Source organism: Ruditapes philippinarum, unplaced genomic scaffold, assembly GCF_026571515.1.
Source record: "Ruditapes philippinarum isolate M1 unplaced genomic scaffold, ASM2657151v2 ctg15435_1_1_1_1, whole genome shotgun sequence".
In the NCBI taxonomy this organism is placed as follows: Eukaryota; Metazoa; Mollusca; class Bivalvia; order Venerida; family Veneridae; genus Ruditapes; species Ruditapes philippinarum.
Genome location: NW_026864063.1, coordinates 1 through 21429, shown reverse-complemented (window position 1 = coordinate 21429; position 21429 = coordinate 1). Strand labels below are relative to the sequence as shown.

The window sequence follows — 21429 nt, the reverse complement described above, 5'->3', positions numbered from 1 at the left end:
TGAATTGTGAATAACAATGTTCAATCAACTAAGTAATTCAACCATATAAGCATTTTAATGTTTGTATCCTGTATGGGTGCACTGATTGAACAAATTTGATTTGATTCAATTTTGATAAAAACCGGAATAATTTGGATGTAGTTATGGACACAGCAAAAGAAATTTATACTGAGCTTGCGTCTAGAGATAATAGGACTGAGCAAGGCAGAATTTACGATACTGTTCAACATGGTACAGGAGAGCTTGCAGATAAAACTACCCCTTCAGCCAAGAAGTGTACACCACTTTTGTTATGGTGTACCCTCGTACATTCAATTTTAATTGGACTGTTGATTATTGCAGTATCTGTTTCTTTATACATAAGTACAAAGGTTTCAAAGGCTTCAAATAGTAAAGGTCAGTACTAAAGACCTTCTTTATCGAACTTGCTGCAAGTCTGTTGGATGATAACAGCTATATTAAACATATTAGAATATAATCTTCATTTTTTGTTTGTTTATGGCTTAATAATAAGAAACACTAGAAAAATAAAGTACAAACTTTTTGTTTTGTGTTATATTGTTTAAAATTAGGACCCAATATAATTATAACGTTATTCATATTTACCGGATGGCGACGGAAATGACCGAAAGCCGATATTGTATCGGTTCTTGAAACTCAGGATAATTTTTTTGCTAAGACAGCTATAAATATAATTAATCAACTGGTTCTGATTTCTTTGACTGATTTATTCTATTTCATTAATGTTATCTGGATAAAAAAAGGTCAAAATATAATTAAAACCGGATTTACACAAACTAATTCGTGAAAATGAGCAACGGTACAGGGCAATTGATTTGAAGTCGACAATCTTAACCACTCGACCATGGAGTCGCCTCAAAAGGCTGTTAATTCGCTTTTAAAAACAACGTAATTATATGTTCCGCAAGCAAAAGTGATGGATATAACTTTTGAAGGAGCAACGGTAACTCGTATTCGGACAAACTGGTCAGACTGGTGGCCTTGTAACGCCAATTAAATGCCGTTTTCTTGTTTCTATAACATTTCAAATACATTCAAATTTAAGGCCGCCAGGTCGCTGGACCGCTAGGGATTCAAATGGAGCACCTTATCTATACATAGAGCTATAAATAAAGGTAGGCTTTGAAAACGCCAATGCGGAACGTACTTCTTAAATCAAAGTTTAAAAAGCGCATACAATGATAATTCCAGTCAAATGAGTTATTTCGTTATGACTTGCACGAAAACGACTTTTGTTTATTATTGTATATTGTTTTTAAACATCTATCTTAAATGAAACCTAGTCTCCCACTTTTTGGTTTTCGTTAGGTTTCCATCTTTTTCAATTACTTTGTCAAAATTATTGTATAAAGGTATATTTCATAATCAATTAGGACTTATAAGCAATAGTCAAAGCAGTCATTTGACAAATATGTCAATTGAAAAAAAAAACAAACAAAAAACAAACAACAAAACATTTGACATTTGGTTATAAAAAGGGACTATTTTATTCCTGTAGTCAGATGTAAATGGATGGCTATCTACTCTGAATAGTGTCTACGCAAAATATTACTACACATAATTGTATGAACCAAATAATAACAAATTAGATATGAAATTAATTTAAAGTTATAAAAATATCTGTATTAGAACATAGCGGCTGGAGTCAATATTGGGATTTGGAAGAATGTACGACATTTCCTCTCTCTATATTTTCAAACCTACACGTAGGCGACGCCATTTCGTTTGAAAACAATAAATATTATAGTTTTTGTTGTCTCATTATGTGACCTTGTTGCTCAAAAATAATTTAGTTTTCTCTATTGCCATCAATTTTTAAGCAAATGTTGGTCATAAACTGTATCCGAGAATTAAAATGTTTGTAACAATCACAGTTTACTTAGTTTCATAATTATGTGTTTAATAGTTGATGGTGGCTGGTCCGAGTGGAATCCATGGAGACAATGCTCTGTTCCATGTGGCGTAGGACTTCAAAGCCGTACACGTTTGTGCACAAATGCATCTCCAGCAAATGATGGCAAGCAATGCGTTGGACAAAACTTCGAAGTTAAACTGTGTTATCGTGGGTTTTGTGGTGACTATTATGCTATCTATATCAAAGCTATTTATACATGCACATATTCAATAATAATTACTTTTTACATTAATTGCATTAAAAAATTCGGTTCTTAGTTTAGACTGTTACATTTAAAATCTATATAAAATATAGTTAAAAATATCTATATTTGATGCAAACGTATTGTTGCAATTTCAATGTTCGAATTGACTATTATTTGTTTTTAAAGAGAATGAACGGACTGGGACACATTGAGTAAATAAATAAGTTCATTACATAAGAAAAGTGCAAGTGCAGGCGAAAAATCAATGCAATAAACCCAATTCTATTTGAACAATATCGGACATTCATGAGTGTAATCTCCATTTGTCTCGGATATTATTTAGGATAAGTAGTCGGTCATTTGTAGAAGTATCTTAATACTAGTGTTTTATTCAGGAAAATCATTTAAGTGACGTGACCGCCGAAATATTATACGAAAATGTGTTAAAATCGTCTTAAACGAATATCTACTGATAAATAAATCTAAATTGATGTTTTACTTTTAGTTGTATTCATTGCCTGTTAGTCTTGTGTATTATGATTTCTTTGTTCACTTAAGGTAATAAAAGAAGCACATACAGCTACTTCTGAATCTTTCTTTTGAAAACAATATAAGTGGCGAATTTTTTTAGCTTAGTAGATAAAATATATTCCAACATTGAACATTTGGAAATAAACATGCAGAAATAAAGGATGTTCATTTCAGACGAGGATTGTTATGCCATTAAAAAGCGAAGGGGAAAACTTCCATGTGGAATTTACAATGTACGTCTCTGGAACACAGGTCGAGTTATACCTGTGCACTGTGACTTTAATACAGATACGGGAGGATGGACGGTTGTTCTATATTTGTTTTTGTTAATATATGTGTAGTGGAATGCAAAAATGGGGCTTCTTGACGTTGACGTCGTTATCGAGAAAATGCGAGATCTTTGACGCCATTTTTTTCCTCATTATTTTTCCGTTCATCTGGCAGTAAAACAGCGCTAAATTATATAATAAATGACTTGTCAGCACATGGGTCCTCATGATTCATACAGAGTAATCAACGGCAAAAATAATTTGCTACCGTTCATCCTATGACAGCAAATAAAATTATCACGGGAAAAGATTTTTACGAGGACCACTGATTACGTCATCTGACATTGATTGTTGATAAAATATTGGTGAATTGATTCGATGTTTTTGGTGTTTTAACGAATATTTTACACTGACAACGTCTGCTTTGACAAAACTTATATATAACTGGATTATTCGGGTTAGGTGAGTATTTATTTGTTCTAGTATTTTTGCTTAAATATGTATTTTATCGGAAAATAATTATACCCGGAAGTAGAAACAATTGCAGTTCCTGGACAACGGTTTGTTGATAGCAACATGGAAAATGCCAGCCAAGTAATTATTTACTTAAAGCAATTAAAACCAAAATTTATGTAATTAATCTCTTAGATAAAACAATCATCAAAGTGAGGAAATTCAAGATTTTCAAGAATTTTAATCTTTACTTTCTTCCATGCATACTGTACACATGTACATGTATCAGAATAAAAATTTGAGCTGTTGAAAACTTGTATCTCAAAAGTGAAAATATATCTCTGGCACCATTGTTTGAGCTGTTAAAATTTTTCATATCTTTAAAATTAAAAATATGGAGATGTTGCAGTTTCCATAATTTCTCATAACCAGACTCAATAAATTGAGGGTATTGAATGAGTGCATAGACAAATATTTTTTCATTGACACTACTAGACTATAGTGTAACGCTTACGCTTAGCATGTATTTCCACTATGTTTCTGTAAGGCATATGATGTCACATCAAAATGTTTGTTCACACTTAGAAGCACATCAATGAATACCTAAGCCTGAACTTGTTTGAAATGATTTAACTAATATTTTAATTAAAAAAAGTCACAGCCCTATGACAAGCTTTCTAGAAAGGATACTTATTAAAGGAATCATATCTGCAGATGCCTTATTTGCAAAACCTGAGGACCTAAGGAAAATCTGACTGTTCTATATATTGTAAAAACTGTATATCAATAAAACATAATTTATAAATTTAACTACTGTACATTTCAGGCACTTCACCATGCACTCTTGATGTAAAGTACTCCAACATTTGGGATTATGCCCAACAAGTGCACTTTTCCCATCATTCTCAACCGGTTGGTCCAATATGTTTGAGGACACCAAGAATGTTCCATGCGTTTGGTGTTTGTGTAGAGAGATCAGGTAAGTTTGCCCATAACATTTTTTGACATATTTTTTCATGAATTGTGCATATTGTAAAAACATGTTTAAAAATATTATCAAGGTAGATTTCTATATATTTAATTTTCTTTCTTGTCAGATGTGTTCTTTTGCCATGAATTTTATTATTATTCTCCTATGCCTTAGTATTTTCAGTTGCAAAAAGAATATTCAGTTAAATATAACCTTAATTTTAAGTATTATTTACTTAAGTACTATTTATATCCTATGCAAACTTTTTAAATTTCCAATTTATATGTATTTTAGGACTTCATGGAAGTGTCAGTCTCAACATGCTTGGTACTTTTATATCTGGAAAGTGAAAAACAATGCAACAGGTTGTCTAAGTGTACTGTCCTGAAGTCATCAAGATGTGGGCACAATATCCTACCCAGAAAATCCCTAGGAAGTCATTTCTTAAGTTAAGCCCTCAAACTGTTATCCAAATACCACCATTTTTGTGCAAGTGCAATGGAGCCAAGTGTTATAACATGTAAAGAATATATTAACTCTGTGGAGGTAAAAATGTATTTACTGAAACAATTGCCTCCCAGAGGTCTTTTACTTGAAGTACAGTAATGATGCAGCAAGACAATAGTATCTATTTGAACAAATTAGGCAATTCTTCAAATCTGACATAGCTAAAATACTGTGTGGCCAAAACCAGTTATCCCGAAAACAGAAATAAAGTTGGATATTGACAATTATGTTAATAAGGTGGAAAGAGAAAGAGCAGTCTTTTACTCTTGAGTATAATTGGAGTTCCTATAACATAATGGTCCTGTATGGACTGTCATTATTTTCTTTATTTCAAATATAGTTTATGATACAAGTAGATGCTTCATAAGATAAGACTGCAAGTGTGTTGCATAACTGGTGCTCAAAGGACTAATGCTATATTAACAAGTGTGTGGATCATTATGCAAATATATTATTTAATGGCTGCCTACATTATTTTTGGATGTCAGTTTACCAGTTACTAATTTCCATCATTTTTACAAAAATTTTATTAAATTAAGTTTAGTGTAATACAACATTTGTCATTTTACTCTAAGTTATAGAATTCTATTGAACCTATGCATGTTATGAATTGATCAACTGTCAACTTATCTTAAGCTTTGATCTAGATTGAAAATGACTGTATGAAAATGTAAAGTAACATTAAGCTTTAGTACTTGTTGTCAAATTTTAAACATTTTATAGTTGTAGAATATGAAAAATACTTTATCTATAACAATGATAGGTCAGTTGAATTTTTATGTTAGTGTAGAATCACATTGTAAATTATCACCAATCCTTAAAATTGTTAAAAGAAGCAGCAAAATCAAAGAATATTCAATGGTAGCTAGGCAACCAATATTCCCTTCAGTTGGGAAGGATTTTAAACAGGTGCATCATAATAAAAATACTTTATATGTTTGATCACATTGTAACTCTATAATTGAAAAATAATCATCACTAAGTTATAAAATATTAAAATATTGAACCTTAAATGTACCTGAGAACATGATATTAGAAGTATCATTTTTAGCTCGACTTTTCTATGAAAAGGGGAGCTATCCTACTCGCCCCGGCGTCGGCGTCGGCGTTGGCGTCACACCTTGGTTAAGTTTTTCGTACCACCCCACTTTATTTCAGAAGTATTACAAGTATGGCTTTGAAACTTACCATACTTGTTCACCATCATAACCTCCATCTACAGACAAGAGTACATAACTCTGTCAAGGTTTTTGACAGAATTATGGCCCTTTTTTGACTTAGAAAGTGTATTGAGCTTGGTTAAGTTTTTTGTACCACCTCACTTTATTTCAAAACCATTGGAGGTATTGCTTTGAAACTGACCATACTTGTTTACCATCACGACCTTCATCAACAGACAAGAGGACATAACTCTGTCAAGGTTTTTGACAGAATTATGCCCCTTTTTGACTTAGAAAATACATTGAATATGGGTAAAATCCACTTATTGCCTTAACCCTTTGAGATATTGCTTTGAAACTTTTAATGCTATTTCACATCATTACCCCCATCTGTACGCAAGAGAAGGTAAATCTGTCAAGGATTTGTTTTAAAAATTAAGGCCTTTTATCGACTTAGAATCTTGGTTAAGTTTTTTGTACCAGTCCACTTTTTGACTGAACTGTTTGAGATATTAATTTGAAAGTTGGAATACTTGTTTACAATCATGATTCCCAAACATGTCCAGGAGAAGGTAATTCTGTCAAAGATTTTATTTGAATTATGGCCCTTAACTGTCAATGTTTTGTATTATAGGCAAGCACTAAAAAACTTAAAAAATCTAAAAAAATTCATTCCTATCCACTGAACCTGCAGTGTTCAAGGGTATCACACAATTCAGTAAAATAATTCTTCACTAAATATCTTAATGCTCATGGCCATTGTTCACTTTAAAAATACAGAGATTCTTGTATTGCCTTTTACTGCAAAAACTTTTTTTATTGGCAAGCAATAAAAAAGTCGAGCGCGCTGTCTTACGGACAGCTCTTGTTATTTTATATTATGGAATGGTGAGGCAGGCTGTTCTCTGAATACCTTATTAAGTTCAGTTACACATTATCTGTGGTACTGTTTTCATTTTTTTATAATAGCACAAATTGCTATTTTGCAACTAAGTTGTAATCTCCTGTATGCCTGTAAAAATTTAGAAATTTATAAAAAAAAAATTATTCATTGGTTGCTTAGCAACTTAATTATATGCAGAGACAGATTTAAGTAAGGAACATTTTTTGTAGGAATTTTCTTTATGTCATTTCAATTAAATATAATGCTAGTCAATTCAAAGTCCTTACATTGTTGTAAAACAGTGTAGTTAACACCAGATGTTACTGAACACCCTTTTATGAAATTATGTATATTATCTATATAAATTCAAAACCTATAGTAAAGTGAGTTTTAGGATACTTTGATCCAAGAACTATTATTAAGATTATATTTGCAGTTTTAATAGTCGTAATTTGTTTTTTTGTAATCATGCTGCTTTGTTCATGGTATTTTGAGATCTTTTTTATTCAAACTTAAAATTTGTAAAATTTAAAAGGAAATTATGGAAGATATTGTGGTTGCTTGGCAACACTGATTAATTTTTACTTATTGGTTAGGTATTATGTAAATCAGTTATACAGCAGATATATGTAATATGGAAAGTAACAGTGATTTGATCAAATGCTTATTGGTTATTGTAAAACATATGTAGAGCAATATACATGGCAAAGATACTGAGTTCTGCTAAAATTTGCATCACTTACTAACACTAGTCAAGTGTACAGAACATGGATTGTATATCGTCAATGGAAAATTATTGAATAGTAATTAATAGGCATTGTTTATAATTTTTTTGAAAATGTATTTATTTCTGCTGCTTTGTTAGCTGTATTTTACCAAGAAATTTGTATATTTTCAAAATAAATTACAAAAATTTAGAATATTCCATGGTTGCTAGGTAACAGAATATAGCTTCAATATAGCTTCCTTCATGTTGTATTTGTGTAATCATGCCCTTTATTTAGTGTTACTACCTTTTATGATGTTATACTTGAGTCATCTTTCATTTGCTGTTGTATTAAACTGTTGTCTGCTGTCAGAGTAAATATCTGAATAAAGTTAATAAATGAATGATAAATGGACACTGTGTTTAGTTCTTTTGAAGTTGTGTTATGATATCTGTCAACAGTAATATCTCCTGTTAACACTGTAGAAATGCAATAGAACCATTTGCAAATGTGAAAGAAGAAAACATTTCGTATTGATACTTGCAAGTGTTATAAAATAAACCTAGCACATAACTTTTTACTTGAAAAAGACCAGAAAGAACCCAGGAATAGGTCCGTTGCTAGGCAACATAATGTAAATGATGCTTTAATTATGGTGGCTGTATTCCAAAAATATTCTACAACATTTATTAACTTTAATAACATAAAACAATTTTTTCACAAAATTCATTTTAGCTTCAACAGTTGTTTTCCTCATGCATCTTTAAACATCACAAAGATCAAAGATTTTTATGTGTATTTTTAATTACTTACTGGACACCATACTCACAAAATTATGTATATCTTTGTAAATAAGAAGGACACGACCTTCAAATTTTCAGGAATTACTTCTGATATTTCATAGATTTAGAAAATTAAAAAAAGTGAAAATCAAAAATTTGGTCAAGAAACCCCATTTTTGCATTCCATGACACATATATAGATCTATACTTATATTACATTAATTTCATTCTAAGCATAACCTTATTTCATTTTTATGTTGAGACACGTAAAATCTAAACAATTTGTTATTATTAATTTTGTTCTTAATTTTGATACGATAAATAATGAAAGAGAACAAAGTTGCAGTGTAAAGCAATACTGCATACATTCAAACAAAATGATTTAGAATGTTTCAAACTTCACATCGTTAGTGGTACAGAATATAGTTTAGTTCGACTGTATGAAATCTAACAGTTTAAATACAGCTTATACTCTCGAATCTGTTCCAGGCACCAATCAGTAATGATAAATTTTTGTCACGTTTCTTGCTCAAAGAAACAACATCTTGCACCAGACGGGATTACGCGGTTACAGAGCCTTAGATTACTTCTGCGCCACATGTCCTCATCATTATAAAATGTCTCGTTTATACCGATAGAGTTACTTTCATATAATTCACAAAATAAAATGAACGTCCATATAAATGGTGTTGAAAAGACATTCACCAAAGCCATGACATTTTTGCTTTGAATTTGTCATTTTTGTAATAATTCCTGGTACAATATTACATTCATGTATTATTCTTTCAGGTATTTCAATATCGATTCAACGGCAGCGTTGATTTCTACAGAAACTTTAGTGATTATGAAAGGGGATTCGGTTCTTTAGACGGCGAATTCTGGTTAGGTGAGAATATGTTGATTTACTTGCCATACAATTGTTTGAATTAACTTCTGATAACTTTTGAAAAAATACCTGTGTAATAATTCTTATTTTATTATGACAGATTGTACGCAAACATACTTATTAGTATCACATTTTTCTTAAATGAATGATATGACAAATATTCTAATCTTTACAACATACTTTACTTTTATATGTTTTGTCATGATCTTTGTTTTATTTTATGACTTGTGAATGTGCAGTTAATTTTCCAAAATGAAATTTACAATACAAGTTGTGCTCTGCAAGACTTGTGTTATTGTCATAAACAAATTTAACTCATAAAGAGACATGAACTCATCATTTTTAATGTAAAGTAAACAATATAACTATATCGTCTTTATAATAGTGTTGCTGTTATCATAATCTGAAAACGGGAATCGATGTATATAAACATGTCATTCTTAGGACAGAGGTCGCTCAGGGTTGCCGTTTACAATGATTGCGTCCGCTTGAGCAGCATCGTTGCCTATTTAAACATAACCACGCTTAAGTCAGCCGTCATAAGTTCGTTTTAATATATCGTCATACCTGGAAAGTAGGAATGCAAACTGTCTCAAATGAAGAATACATACATGTGTATACCTAAGTTTGTTAAAAATTAAGATTGCAAACAAGTTTTGAAGGTACATTGTACATTTGTATTAATGTACCCAAGATGGACAGACAATAACAATACATATACACACGATTGATAGATTGCAATTCTATCCCCCTTTACATATATAAATTATGTATGAAATCGGCTGGGACTCTTACTTACTTTAGATATCATTTCGGGTATAAATGTGTGGGTTTTTTTCCAAATAATATATGTATATGCACGCACTTAAACGGGCTGTTTTTTTAGATTATATCAATATCGTATATACATGTACATACATGCATTACAGAAAAAACAAATTCCACTCTTACTTTTCCCTAATATCTGGTAAAGAGAAAACTGTTGATTTATCAATTCTCAGCATATGCATTGTATATCAGAGAGCACAATAGTGGTTTGTACCGTTAATTGTATCAATTTTGCGTGTATAAGATTTTTTCCAAGATCTGCACTCTATTTAATGCTGATATACATGCATGTTTTTTCACGGAAATCTTACATAATTATGGAAATTTCCGGTACTTGCATAAGCTATTTTACAGTAACATATATATATATAGAATTCCTGCCCTCTGATGTATCTTTGTAATTATACCTGTCGCCGAAATTAATCATATGGGCTAGAATATCTGCACATTTACTAGTGTGGTATTTGTATAGTCATCAGTGGAAACTTGACTTATTTTCTTTTTATACCATCTCATAGTTCGTTGATGGTTGTAGAACGCGACGGCAACTCACTTCTACTTAATTAAACGAGTTTAAGTTACAACAAGTCCTCATATTAGCCCACTTATTATCCCTTGTACTATTGAATGAGTGGCCATGACCTGGCGTGTGCATACTTTGCAAAGATCCACCTCGGTTGTGTTAGTGATGGGGATATGGGGATTTTGCGAAGTTATGACGCATTTAAATCACATATTAAATATGTTTTTAAACATTTCAAAGTTTCGACTTATCAAAATGCACTTAACCTTCGAGCAACTGTTAGTATTTGCTTCAATTTCTTATAAAATATAAGAGTATATTTTATTAGATAATCTTAATTACTTTTATTTGGGCGGTCCCTAAACGCACTGTTATCTGTTTCACAAAAACGACGTAAGAATAGTCCTCATGTTCGGGGAGTGGTTGTTATTTTCATAGGTTGTCTTTTTCCGTATATTAATATTCAAGTGAACATACATAAAAATAATGTACTAATGTCTTAATATTGATTTTTTACGATAAACATGTAATAATCCTTTGCATGTTTACAAAATGAAAGGCATATAACCAGTTTTTATAACATAAAACTTGTAAAAGAAATTAATAGTTTAAAATAACAAAATTTCTCTGGTAAATTTTCTTTTGAGAAATAACTTCTATTTTATATTTTCTATTTTGCACATCGGCAAAATATAAATTCCAACACTATCGAAAATGTTCCTATATAGACAAAGAAGGCCGGAATCGTGCATTATTCTACAAGAATGCACTCGCCGTTCTTATTATCTCCCTGTGTATTTTCACATTGAGGGCGCCATTTTGTTGGAAAAAAAATCTGATAAATAAAAACAATTTTTGTCGAATTTTGTTGTGAAAACTATCTAGAATGAAAGAAAATGGTCTAACTAAGAAAATAAATTTCGAAGACCAATATCTTTAATTCAGTCGTTAACGCTGTACAGACGTTTGAAGTGTTGTTTACGTGACGTCACAATGTAGCGCCAAACAGCACGTGCAAAACAATCAAATCAAGTACGTTATTTTAATGTCGCAAACGAGTTAAGTTGAACATATATTTCACTTTTAATAATTTGTGTTTCGCTTGAAGAATTATAGAGTGAAATAAAATAAACAAACAAAGTTTAATCAACGTTTTCAAAATTCGTTATTCTCAAAATATTTTTACACACGGTAGATTTAACGACATTTTTTTCAATACACTGGAACAGCTTTTAAAGAACGTTTTTATGGGAAACTCTGAGGCGAAAACAAATTTAACCACCAAACATAAAGTCCAACTTTATAATAATAATTATATTTTTTCTTGTCGTGTTAGAATTGAAATAGATATTAATTATCCGTGCATTATTGTATAATAATGCACGTTTTTCGTTCAAGTGCTTTGTAATTAATCACTCAGGCCTATCGGCCTTCGTGATTATATTACTACGCATTTGAACTCAAACCGTGCATTATTCTACAACAATGCACTCAGAATTTATATCTATTTCCTAAACATAAAATGAAACAAATATATATTCATGTAAAAACTGATATTTCGGATTAAGAAAAAAAATGCTATTCCGATTAAATATTGTCATTTTAATCTTAATTCGTTAAGAAAAGTGTCATACTTATGAGCATGTTTGTGTACAAACTATCATAACATAATACGATTTAGCATATTAGCATTCCGGACAACAAATAAGACAACTGGTGAACATTCCCTTCCATAGAAATATACATGTAGATTTTCCTAGAGTTTTTATTACATTTCCAACTCGTACTTAAACAAGACTATAATTTCAAAATGCAAAGGATGTGTTCAAAATTGCATAGAGCAAGTGTTGATTAATTGCGATAAATGATAATATCTGACTGATAAGATGTCTAATGAATAAAAAGCGTATATTACGGTACATAAAAATGTAAAGTTTCTTTTGTAACCGAAACCTTCAAATTGTATTTTCTAAATGGTATTGTTTGTGGCGCAGTTATATGTCGCAACGCCGCTAAATGTCGCACTTGCCACTAAATGTTGCACATTTGCCGCTAAATGTCGCAACCGCCGCTAAATGTCGCAAAATCGTCTGTCGTTAAATGTGGCAATATTAACGTTAAATATCGCACGAATTTCCCTTACCGTTAAATGTCGCAACAATACCGTTAAATGTCGCAAGATGTAAATTCATCTTAAAATCATGATTAAAAGTAGTATAATATTACTTTTTAACATTCTCATAATTATTTTTATTGTAATTGTTATTACACAAAGTATCTTTGTTTTACTTGTTTTTTTATGAACCTAAATATCGAGGTTTTGAGGTGCTTTATAATGTAATCTTTACAGTAGAAAGAATACAATTGATATTGAATTATCAATAGATAAGTATTTTTCTTTCTTCTCATTTGTAACCCTGATTGACAAAAGATTAATGGGAATGATATTGTCGCTCTCAGAATTTGATTTAAGTAATTTCATTTATTTTCTAAGAAACTACCGAATTAACTTTAAACGTGGTTTATTTGTTCACTATGATCATATGATGCAATATCAAAGGGCAGACAAATGTCCTGTCTCTAGCGAAGCACGCTAAACTGCGCGTTGTTGTGTGGCGCGTTGTCGCCATGTCGCCCGGTCGCTTGGCTTTATAAGCCAATCCTTAGATTTGAACCGAGCGACAATCTGACATCGCGATAACACGCCGAACAACATCGCGCCGTTTGGCGTGCATCTTTAGTGACAGGACGACAAGACGAAAGTCCGACAACGCACCGTTTGATGCTTTGTCGTGTTGTCGCCCGCCAACTAGACGCACAAAAGTATACCAAATCAGCCACCATAAGATTAAGTACATTTTACCATTTCTCAAACACTATTTACGCTTTGACATTTTGGCAAGTGATATTTTACTCGCCAAGTCGCTTTACACTATGAAAGATTCGCATTAAATATCATATAATAAGATTAACATTGATTAATAAGAATACAAATAATTGGTTAAGCTCATATTGGCCTTGCTATTTGGCTGAAGACACCTAACCTTATTGGCCAGAGAATGTAGGCTTTTTATATCAGTGCTTTGTTGTAATTGAAATCTTAACCTGTAACGCTTCATTATAAATATTTCAGTGAAATTAAGTATGACGTTTTTCGAAAAACACAAGACATACATTATACATATGTACATGTAACGACGATATTGGTTAGATATCTGTAACCACTTTTATGCTCGTAGTTTTTTTTTTGTCACGAGTTTGATTTTCTTATCAAGTCCTAAAGCGCATGTCGATTACGTCATTGTGAAGTTCAAATGACCATAAATACAAAAACTACGCACAATAGAGTATCTATTTTAAGGTAATTTTAAGGACTTTATTGTCCAAAACAAAAACATGGAACAAATGTGTAAAGAAGACATCTTTTTAATTTATTGTAACAATAATATGAATGATCACTGCCTTACTAGCGATAAAATGGAAATAAAATCACGCATACGAGTAGCAAATTTAATAAAAGCATAAACTGTTTGTGTGAACTTCATTCTGCAAATATAAATAATGTATTTTAGCATTTGTGACCATGAACCTTTTATCCCTACCTCAATCAAAAGGAAGAATACCATGCTAGAAAATACATTTGTCAATAAATAAAGGCTGTAAAAGTGTAAAAATCTATTTTTAGAACTGCTGACCTTGACCCAACCGAACCCTAACTCCATCCAAAGGAGAGGACTTCAATTTTATGTTCCTACCAAATATAAAATACATATGTCAATAGAAAAATGTTAATACACCTGTACAATTGTAAAAATCTATTTTTGACATTGGTGACTTTGGCCTTGACTCCTAACTAAACCCAAAAGAAGAGGACCTCTTAACTTACTAATAAAGGCTTAATGAGCAAAAATGTTATAACAAAAATTTCACACCAGTGACATTGACCTTAGAGACGCCTTACTACACAAAAAATACAGGGTCATTAAAGGTATCCACCTATCAAATATGGAAGATATCATTAAATAAATTAAATCTAAGATGAATCTAACTTACCGGGATAGGTTAACCATACAAGGTCCTATTTTCAAAGTGAAAAAAGAGAATATAACTTGGGAAAAATGGATGACGTCGACGCAGTTATATAACTTGGCAATATCAGAAGTTTTCTAAATAAGTAAATAAGTAAGTGTGGAAATTATGAAACCATAAGTATAGACAGTACTAAAATAAATCCATCTTGCCTGTTTAGGTTAACGATAGTTATTCTCAAGCTGCCGAAAAGGGCAATAACTTGGTAAAATTAATTATGTAACTTGCCAGGATCAAGTACACATGTATATTGTATTAATAAGTAAAAAGGTGTAAATTATAAAGCCATTTGTACAAGAAGATTTTAAGAAAAATCCAACTTGCCGTTTTATTATTTTGATCGTTCCATTTTTATAACATGACACCAATTTTAGGCTGCCATGCTCCTAGACTGCCAGCTTTAGGCTGTTAGAATGCAAAGTTCAGCGTCCTAAATGTAAAGGCGTTTTTGGTTATAATCATGCATGTGTTTGTGCTTTTGCATGACCTTTCATAGTGTTTTACTGTATTTTTAATTGTTTCCATATTTATAATATAAGTCACTAACTTTAAGCTACTAGGCTGCAGACTTTCGGCTGTTAGATTGCCAACTTCAGGTTGCAAAGCTGACATCGATAGGCTGTTAGGACCGTTAGGCGGCCTCCTCAGGATGCTAGGCTGCCGACGTTAAGCTTCTAGGGCGTTAGGCAAACTACTAAGGCCCAGGTCGTCAGCAATTTAGGCTTCCTCTTTCGACTGCGGGACAATTTGCCTCCTCAGCCATATAGGCCATCAGACTGCCACCTCAGGCAGCCAGGCCGTTAGGCTCTCCCTTCTACCAATTTTACAGGCATGATTGTACAAAACTATTTACAGAACAATGCAGTTTCAAACAAATAGTAGACAATTGTATAATTATCAATATGTACTTGCATAAGATCAGCTAGAAATCGAACGCAAAACAATATACATGAATTTACAAGATGAGTATTATTGTCGCCTAAATTGTAGCGCTGTTCCTTATATAATAATATCACTCGCTTTCAAACATACAAAATTCATCTTGAGTAGGCAGATTTAATTTATATGATACAACAATAAAACTTGAGTTCAGCATAAAATTACATCTTGCGGCATTTAACGGTAGTGATGCGATTTTTAACGGTAAGGGAAATTCGTGCGACATTTAACGTTATCATTGCGCCATTTAACGGCAAAAGATTTTGCGACATTTAGCGGCGGTTGTGACATTAAGCGGCAATGGTGCGCCATTTATCGGCAAGTGCGACATTTAGCGGCGTTGCGACACATAACGGCGCCACATTGTTTACCATTACAATGCATCAAATACGACAAACATATAATCATTGTTTATCGTATATCTAAACATTACATACCCTAGGTGTCTATTTTATTTATATGGTGAATCGAGAAAAATGATTAAGGGCAACTAACTTGATAATGCATAAAGAAAATATATTTATCTTGGAACAATATCCACTCCCTCCCCATAAATAAACAGGTAGCAGGTATAGAACAAATCATTTTCATATACTTTTTCATATAATTACATTTTTATAAAAAAAATGCCTTAAGGTTTTGAACATTATTATCTGTCTGAAATTATATTAACTTAAAGAAATACTCCAGAAGCTGTTTTTGAGAGAATGAACAGGTCGAGGAAAGTCTTCTACTTCAAAAAATGGACAGTTGTATTATTGTACGCATCTTATGCAGATATAGAAAATTACTTGCTTCCATTGATCACTTATGGGACATTTAAATGGATTGCTTTTTTCATTATGTGAGTCTATTTTGTCCAGGAGTATTTTAACATCAGGATTGGTTATACGTGTGGGATTTTAATACATATTGAAGTTTTAAAATATAAAGTAAAGTTATGTTTTCATTATCAGTGATAAGTGTTTTTTAGCTCGACTTATTTTATTTTGAAAAATAAGTAGAGGTATTGTTATAGTCGCGGCGGCGTTGCCGTTGCCGTCCGCAAACTTGTACCTGGATCATAACTTTTTTATTTCTTGGTGTATTGTCTTCATACTTGGCCACAACAACCCTTGAGAAAAGACCTTTCAGTAGACCACACTAACCTTGACCTTCATCCATAAATGACCTTGACGTTCAAGGTTAAAAGTCCAAATTTTGCTTGTTCATGCTGTTATTGGCTGTAACTTTGTTATTTTTGAATGGATTGTCTTCAAACTTTAACATAATAATCTTCAAGGATATCCCTTAAAAATAACCTGCCAGACCTTGACCTTCACTCATAAATGACCTTGACTTTGAAGGTCAAATTATTGAAATTTTCATTTTTTTGGCTGTAACTGGCTGTAACTTTGCTATTATTGAAGGGATCAACTTCATATTATAACAGAACATACTTTAGGACAAGACCTTGTTGTGACTTTACCACGTGACTCCACCACGTGACTCTACCACGTGACTCTACCACGTGACTCTACCACGTGACTTCACCACGTGACTCCACCACGTGACTTCACCACGTGACTCTACCACGTGACTCCGCCACGTGACTCCACCACGTGACACCACCACGTGACTCCATCACATGACTCCACCACATGACTTTAAATCGTGACTCTACCACGTGACTTTACCACGTGACTCCACCACGTGACTTCACCACGTGACTCCACCATGTGACACCACAACGTGACTCTACCACGTGACTCCACCACGTGACTTTACCACGTAACTTTACCACGTGACTCCACCACAAGACTCTACCACGTGACTCTACCACATGTATCTATTTATAGAATTTTCTATTTATAGAATTGGTGTTTCTTTTTATAGAATTGCATGTTTCTATTTATATATATATACATTGTATATAATTTAGTATATTTATATATACAAAATATATAGAAAAAACTTATGTGACAAGACAGACCGATTGATTTTATTAAAAGGAAACGTTAAGATTTTGTTCAAACAATTCTTTGTTTTCTTTTAGAGAAAGTAAAAAGTCGAGCGTTGCCCCCGCCCGGCGGTTGCTCTTGTTTTTCTTTTTATTTATTTTTATTATTTCATTTTGAATTCTCAGTTTTCATAATTTAGCTCGTACACACTTGCTGTGTTGCTTTGTTTCTATAATACAAACCAAAACTCAAATTCACTGGCTACAGTGAATCTATGGGAATGGTCTAGTATCTGAAAAGACAGCATTTCACCACAAATCTTCAATTGTTGCACATGGTTGTTTGCATCGTTTTATTTATCTGCAAGTACATGCACAAAAAATAATTTCGAATTGTTTTGATGAATACTGAATGTACAATAACGAGTAAATACTGCATAGTTCCTGAGTCAACGAGTATAACATGACACAAACATGTTTAAATAATATTGTAATTATGTGAAACGTTCTCTTAATCAGTCAGGTAAATATAAATATGAGCTTAAATTTTATCAGATTATTCTGAGAATGATACTTTTTTATTCAGGCCTTCAAAATATCTACGAAATGGTTTTTCGAGGGAAAACAGAGCTGAGACTTGATCTGACGGCAGCTGACGGAACATCTGTATACGAAACATTTCAAAATTTTAGACTCGGTGAAAGGCCGTATTATACTCTTCATATCGACAAGGGAGTCGGAACTGCAGGTATTCATTGACATCTTCGATTCTAAATTTAAATTGTTGTTTACAGAATTTACAAAAAATATGTCAAGTTGTATAATAACATAGTCATTTTATAACATCATTAAGGATGTTAAGATTTATTTAGTGAAACGTGTTTCACTGACTTACATTATTGTTTTGTTTTCAATACAGGCGCTGGAGATGGTTCATCATATCACAATGGTAGCCATTTTTCAACTTTCGACATGGATCGTGATGGATCCAGTGATAGAAATTGCGCTATAATGGCCCATGGTGGATGGTGGTATGACAATTGTGCTATGGCAAATCTAAACGGTGAATATGTTACTCCTGGTACACAACGACCTGTCAAGTCGGAAGGTGGGATGATATACTATCCATTTAGAAAGTATGAGTCACTCAAGATCTCTAAAATGATGTTCCGGCGGGTATAAATGCAACCTGATCAAATTTAACAAGAACATAACGATATCATTTTCAAACTAGTTTTTATTGTATCAATGTAGGCAATATTTATAAACTTTTAGACTTGTTTCTTTCTCTTTAAATATTTACAAAAGTTTAAGTAAGATACCATGTATTAACTTGTGAAACGTTAAAAGTTTTATTGTATACGAAATCACTTGAAAAAGATAAAATTTATATTTAATATTGATGTGTAATAATTATAGTAATATCATGATGCAATTATCACTTATTACTGTAAGTGTTAGGGAAAAACAATTGTTAAATCAATCTACTGTTAAACACTTAAAACTAATAGAATGCTATTAATTAATTTTAGAAAATTAAATAGACACTAGCAACATATCAATATTGATCTTTAAGGCATTCGATGTACGGAACACTTGTGTAACCTTTTATAATAAATCAAAAGTTTGTCACAAACGCTGCAAGACGTTTGTATATGACATACATGTACACACACACATATATATATATATATATATATATATATATATATATATATTCACACATATCTTCACTTACGGGGCCCATATATAAGACCGAGTTGAGTGGCATTATTTCATGCAGTCAATTTTTATATACGCCACTATATAGGCCTATAATGAACATTTCCATACAGCAGAACTAAGGGGTACTAAGTTATATATATAAACTATATATTTGATTTTACCATAGGTGAAAACATATTGACCAATAACATAAAACCCCATAATAAATATATACATTTGTGGGACATATATCATTTACTACTAAAACCGGCCTACGGGCACTATGTTAGAAGGGTAGCCTACGCCCCCATACATCGTTTTAAACATGCCAGAGTTGCGAGGCCTTATGTATGCCCCACATTAAATATACACCCCACAAGTATGGTCTCAAATAGACCGATGCCCCGTAAATGGAGGAATGTGTTTGTATATATATATATATATATATATATATATATTGTTTTGTTTTGTTTTTATATCCCAATTGATATATTATTGTCCTAAGTATGTACTTACCTGGGTATCATTATAATGCGAGACATATGCATTTATTATGTCAAAAAGAGATAATATTGTTGTTTAATGTTTCCTTTTTTGTTAAAAGTACAATGTAGCTCAATAATATATGTTTATAAAGTTTTGATTGACTATTTAACTACTTATATGCTTGTTTGTTACACTTTATGTACGCATAGGCTGATGGCCGGATGTATTTTGAAAAAAAAAACTCTGAAAACTTTTGTTAATCACGCACTTTCAAAGACGTGTCAAGTTGGGTTGTTTAAAAAGAGCAAAAGAAAAAGAAGCAATAAGCCCTTAAATATTACAAAACAGTATTATCTCTGCGTATCCAAGGAAACATATCGAGTAATTGAAATGTATATTTATTGTCAACAAATCAAATACAATAAATTTAATGAAAAAAGTTTGTATCATATTCTGGAATCTTATTAGTCAGCGAAACGATGTTAAATGATCTATATTTCTATTATTTCTAACAGTAAAGCTGCATTTTATACATATTTAAAAATATTTGTCGTGGGCCTAACAACCAAGCAGTCTGTAGTGCAACCTTTTTAACAGTGTTGTTGTAAACCTTATCAAACACTGCTCAGAACTTATGATTTAAAAGAAAAATCCTACGGTTACACTAAAGTCCGTATACGAAATTTAACAAGCAAATGAAAACTATAATTAACTCGTATATGCGCTATGTCACAGTGTTAGACTTGATGTAAACGGCAAATGGGATTTTTCCATCTTATCCGAGTGTGCAAATAAACTTTTTCCGTTTAAGCTTTGCGGTATATGAGGTATGTCGTTTATAAAAGAGTAATATACATTTTTATGAAAACATCCATTATATCATGCGGAAATATACCGTTGAATTCGGACTGCCACCATGTTTATTTATTTTTGAACTTCTGTTGATAAAGGCGGAGTTTCTTATGGAAATAGGAAATGTACTCTTTTCGCTGAAATTGGGTTAGAGCCCTTTAACGCATATTAAGCTAATTTTTCGTATTTTCTAAATACGTTCGCACTGCGTAAATCGAGGGTCACTACTGCATAAAGCGTAAAAAGAAGAAAATGATTATCACCACCCGTTTTGTCCTACAATATGGTGGCATATGTTTGCCACGAGATAACCATATAACTAACTAGTTAATTAAGAGGTTAACTTGTTACGTAACTAGTTAACCTCTAAATAAACTAGTTAGTTATGTGGTTAACTAGTTGCGTAACTAGTTATTTTTTTCAATAAATAAAAGATCATAACGGGAAATAAATGCATGTTAGTGCCTAAATCTGCCATCCTTTTATTATTTTACCAGCTTAATATTAAGTGGTTAACTAGTTACGTAATAAGGTATTACGTAACCTCTTACTTAACTAGTTACCGCCTCAGTGGTAGAGGGGTTAGAGTCGATGACTTCTAATCCAGTTACCTCTCTGGCGTCGATTCGATCCCCGGGAGATGCTTTGGTAGTTTAGCAAGGAGGAAGGTAGTCTAGTACTGGTGTAACTCTCCAGGAACGATGGTTAGGAAACTTCCCGCCTGTATGACTGAAATATTGTTGGGAAATTGCGTAAAATGAAACAAACAAATAATTAACTAGTTAGTTAGATGGTTAGATG

General features: G+C 32.1%; 1 protein-coding gene and 1 long non-coding RNA gene across 4 annotated transcripts; both read left to right on the top strand.

Annotated features, from left to right (window-relative positions):
- The first annotated feature begins 132 nt into the window (after positions 1-132).
- Positions 133-19016, top strand: LOC132724309 (microfibril-associated glycoprotein 4-like). 3 transcript variants are annotated; one of them, XM_060709150.1, is made up of 6 exons: positions 133-396; positions 1928-2083; positions 2826-2956; positions 9172-9268; positions 18173-18334; positions 18506-19016. In XM_060709150.1, the coding sequence occupies exons 1-6, from the start codon at positions 144-146 to the stop codon at positions 18766-18768; spliced, it is 1062 nt and encodes a 353-aa protein (XP_060565133.1). In that variant the 5' UTR covers positions 133-143; the 3' UTR covers positions 18769-19016. The 3 variants fall into 3 exon arrangements, with proteins under 3 accessions (XP_060565133.1, XP_060565134.1, XP_060565132.1); XM_060709151.1 differs by having other exon boundaries at positions 1928-2095; positions 2826-2884; XM_060709149.1 differs by having other exon boundaries at positions 1928-2095.
- LOC132724308 (uncharacterized) lies at positions 3248-7842 on the top strand. The gene is made up of 3 exons (XR_009624891.1): positions 3248-3382; positions 4200-4352; positions 4638-7842. It is a non-coding gene; the product is annotated as an uncharacterized LOC132724308 (long non-coding RNA).
- Positions 19017-21429: the final 2413 nt, after the last annotated feature.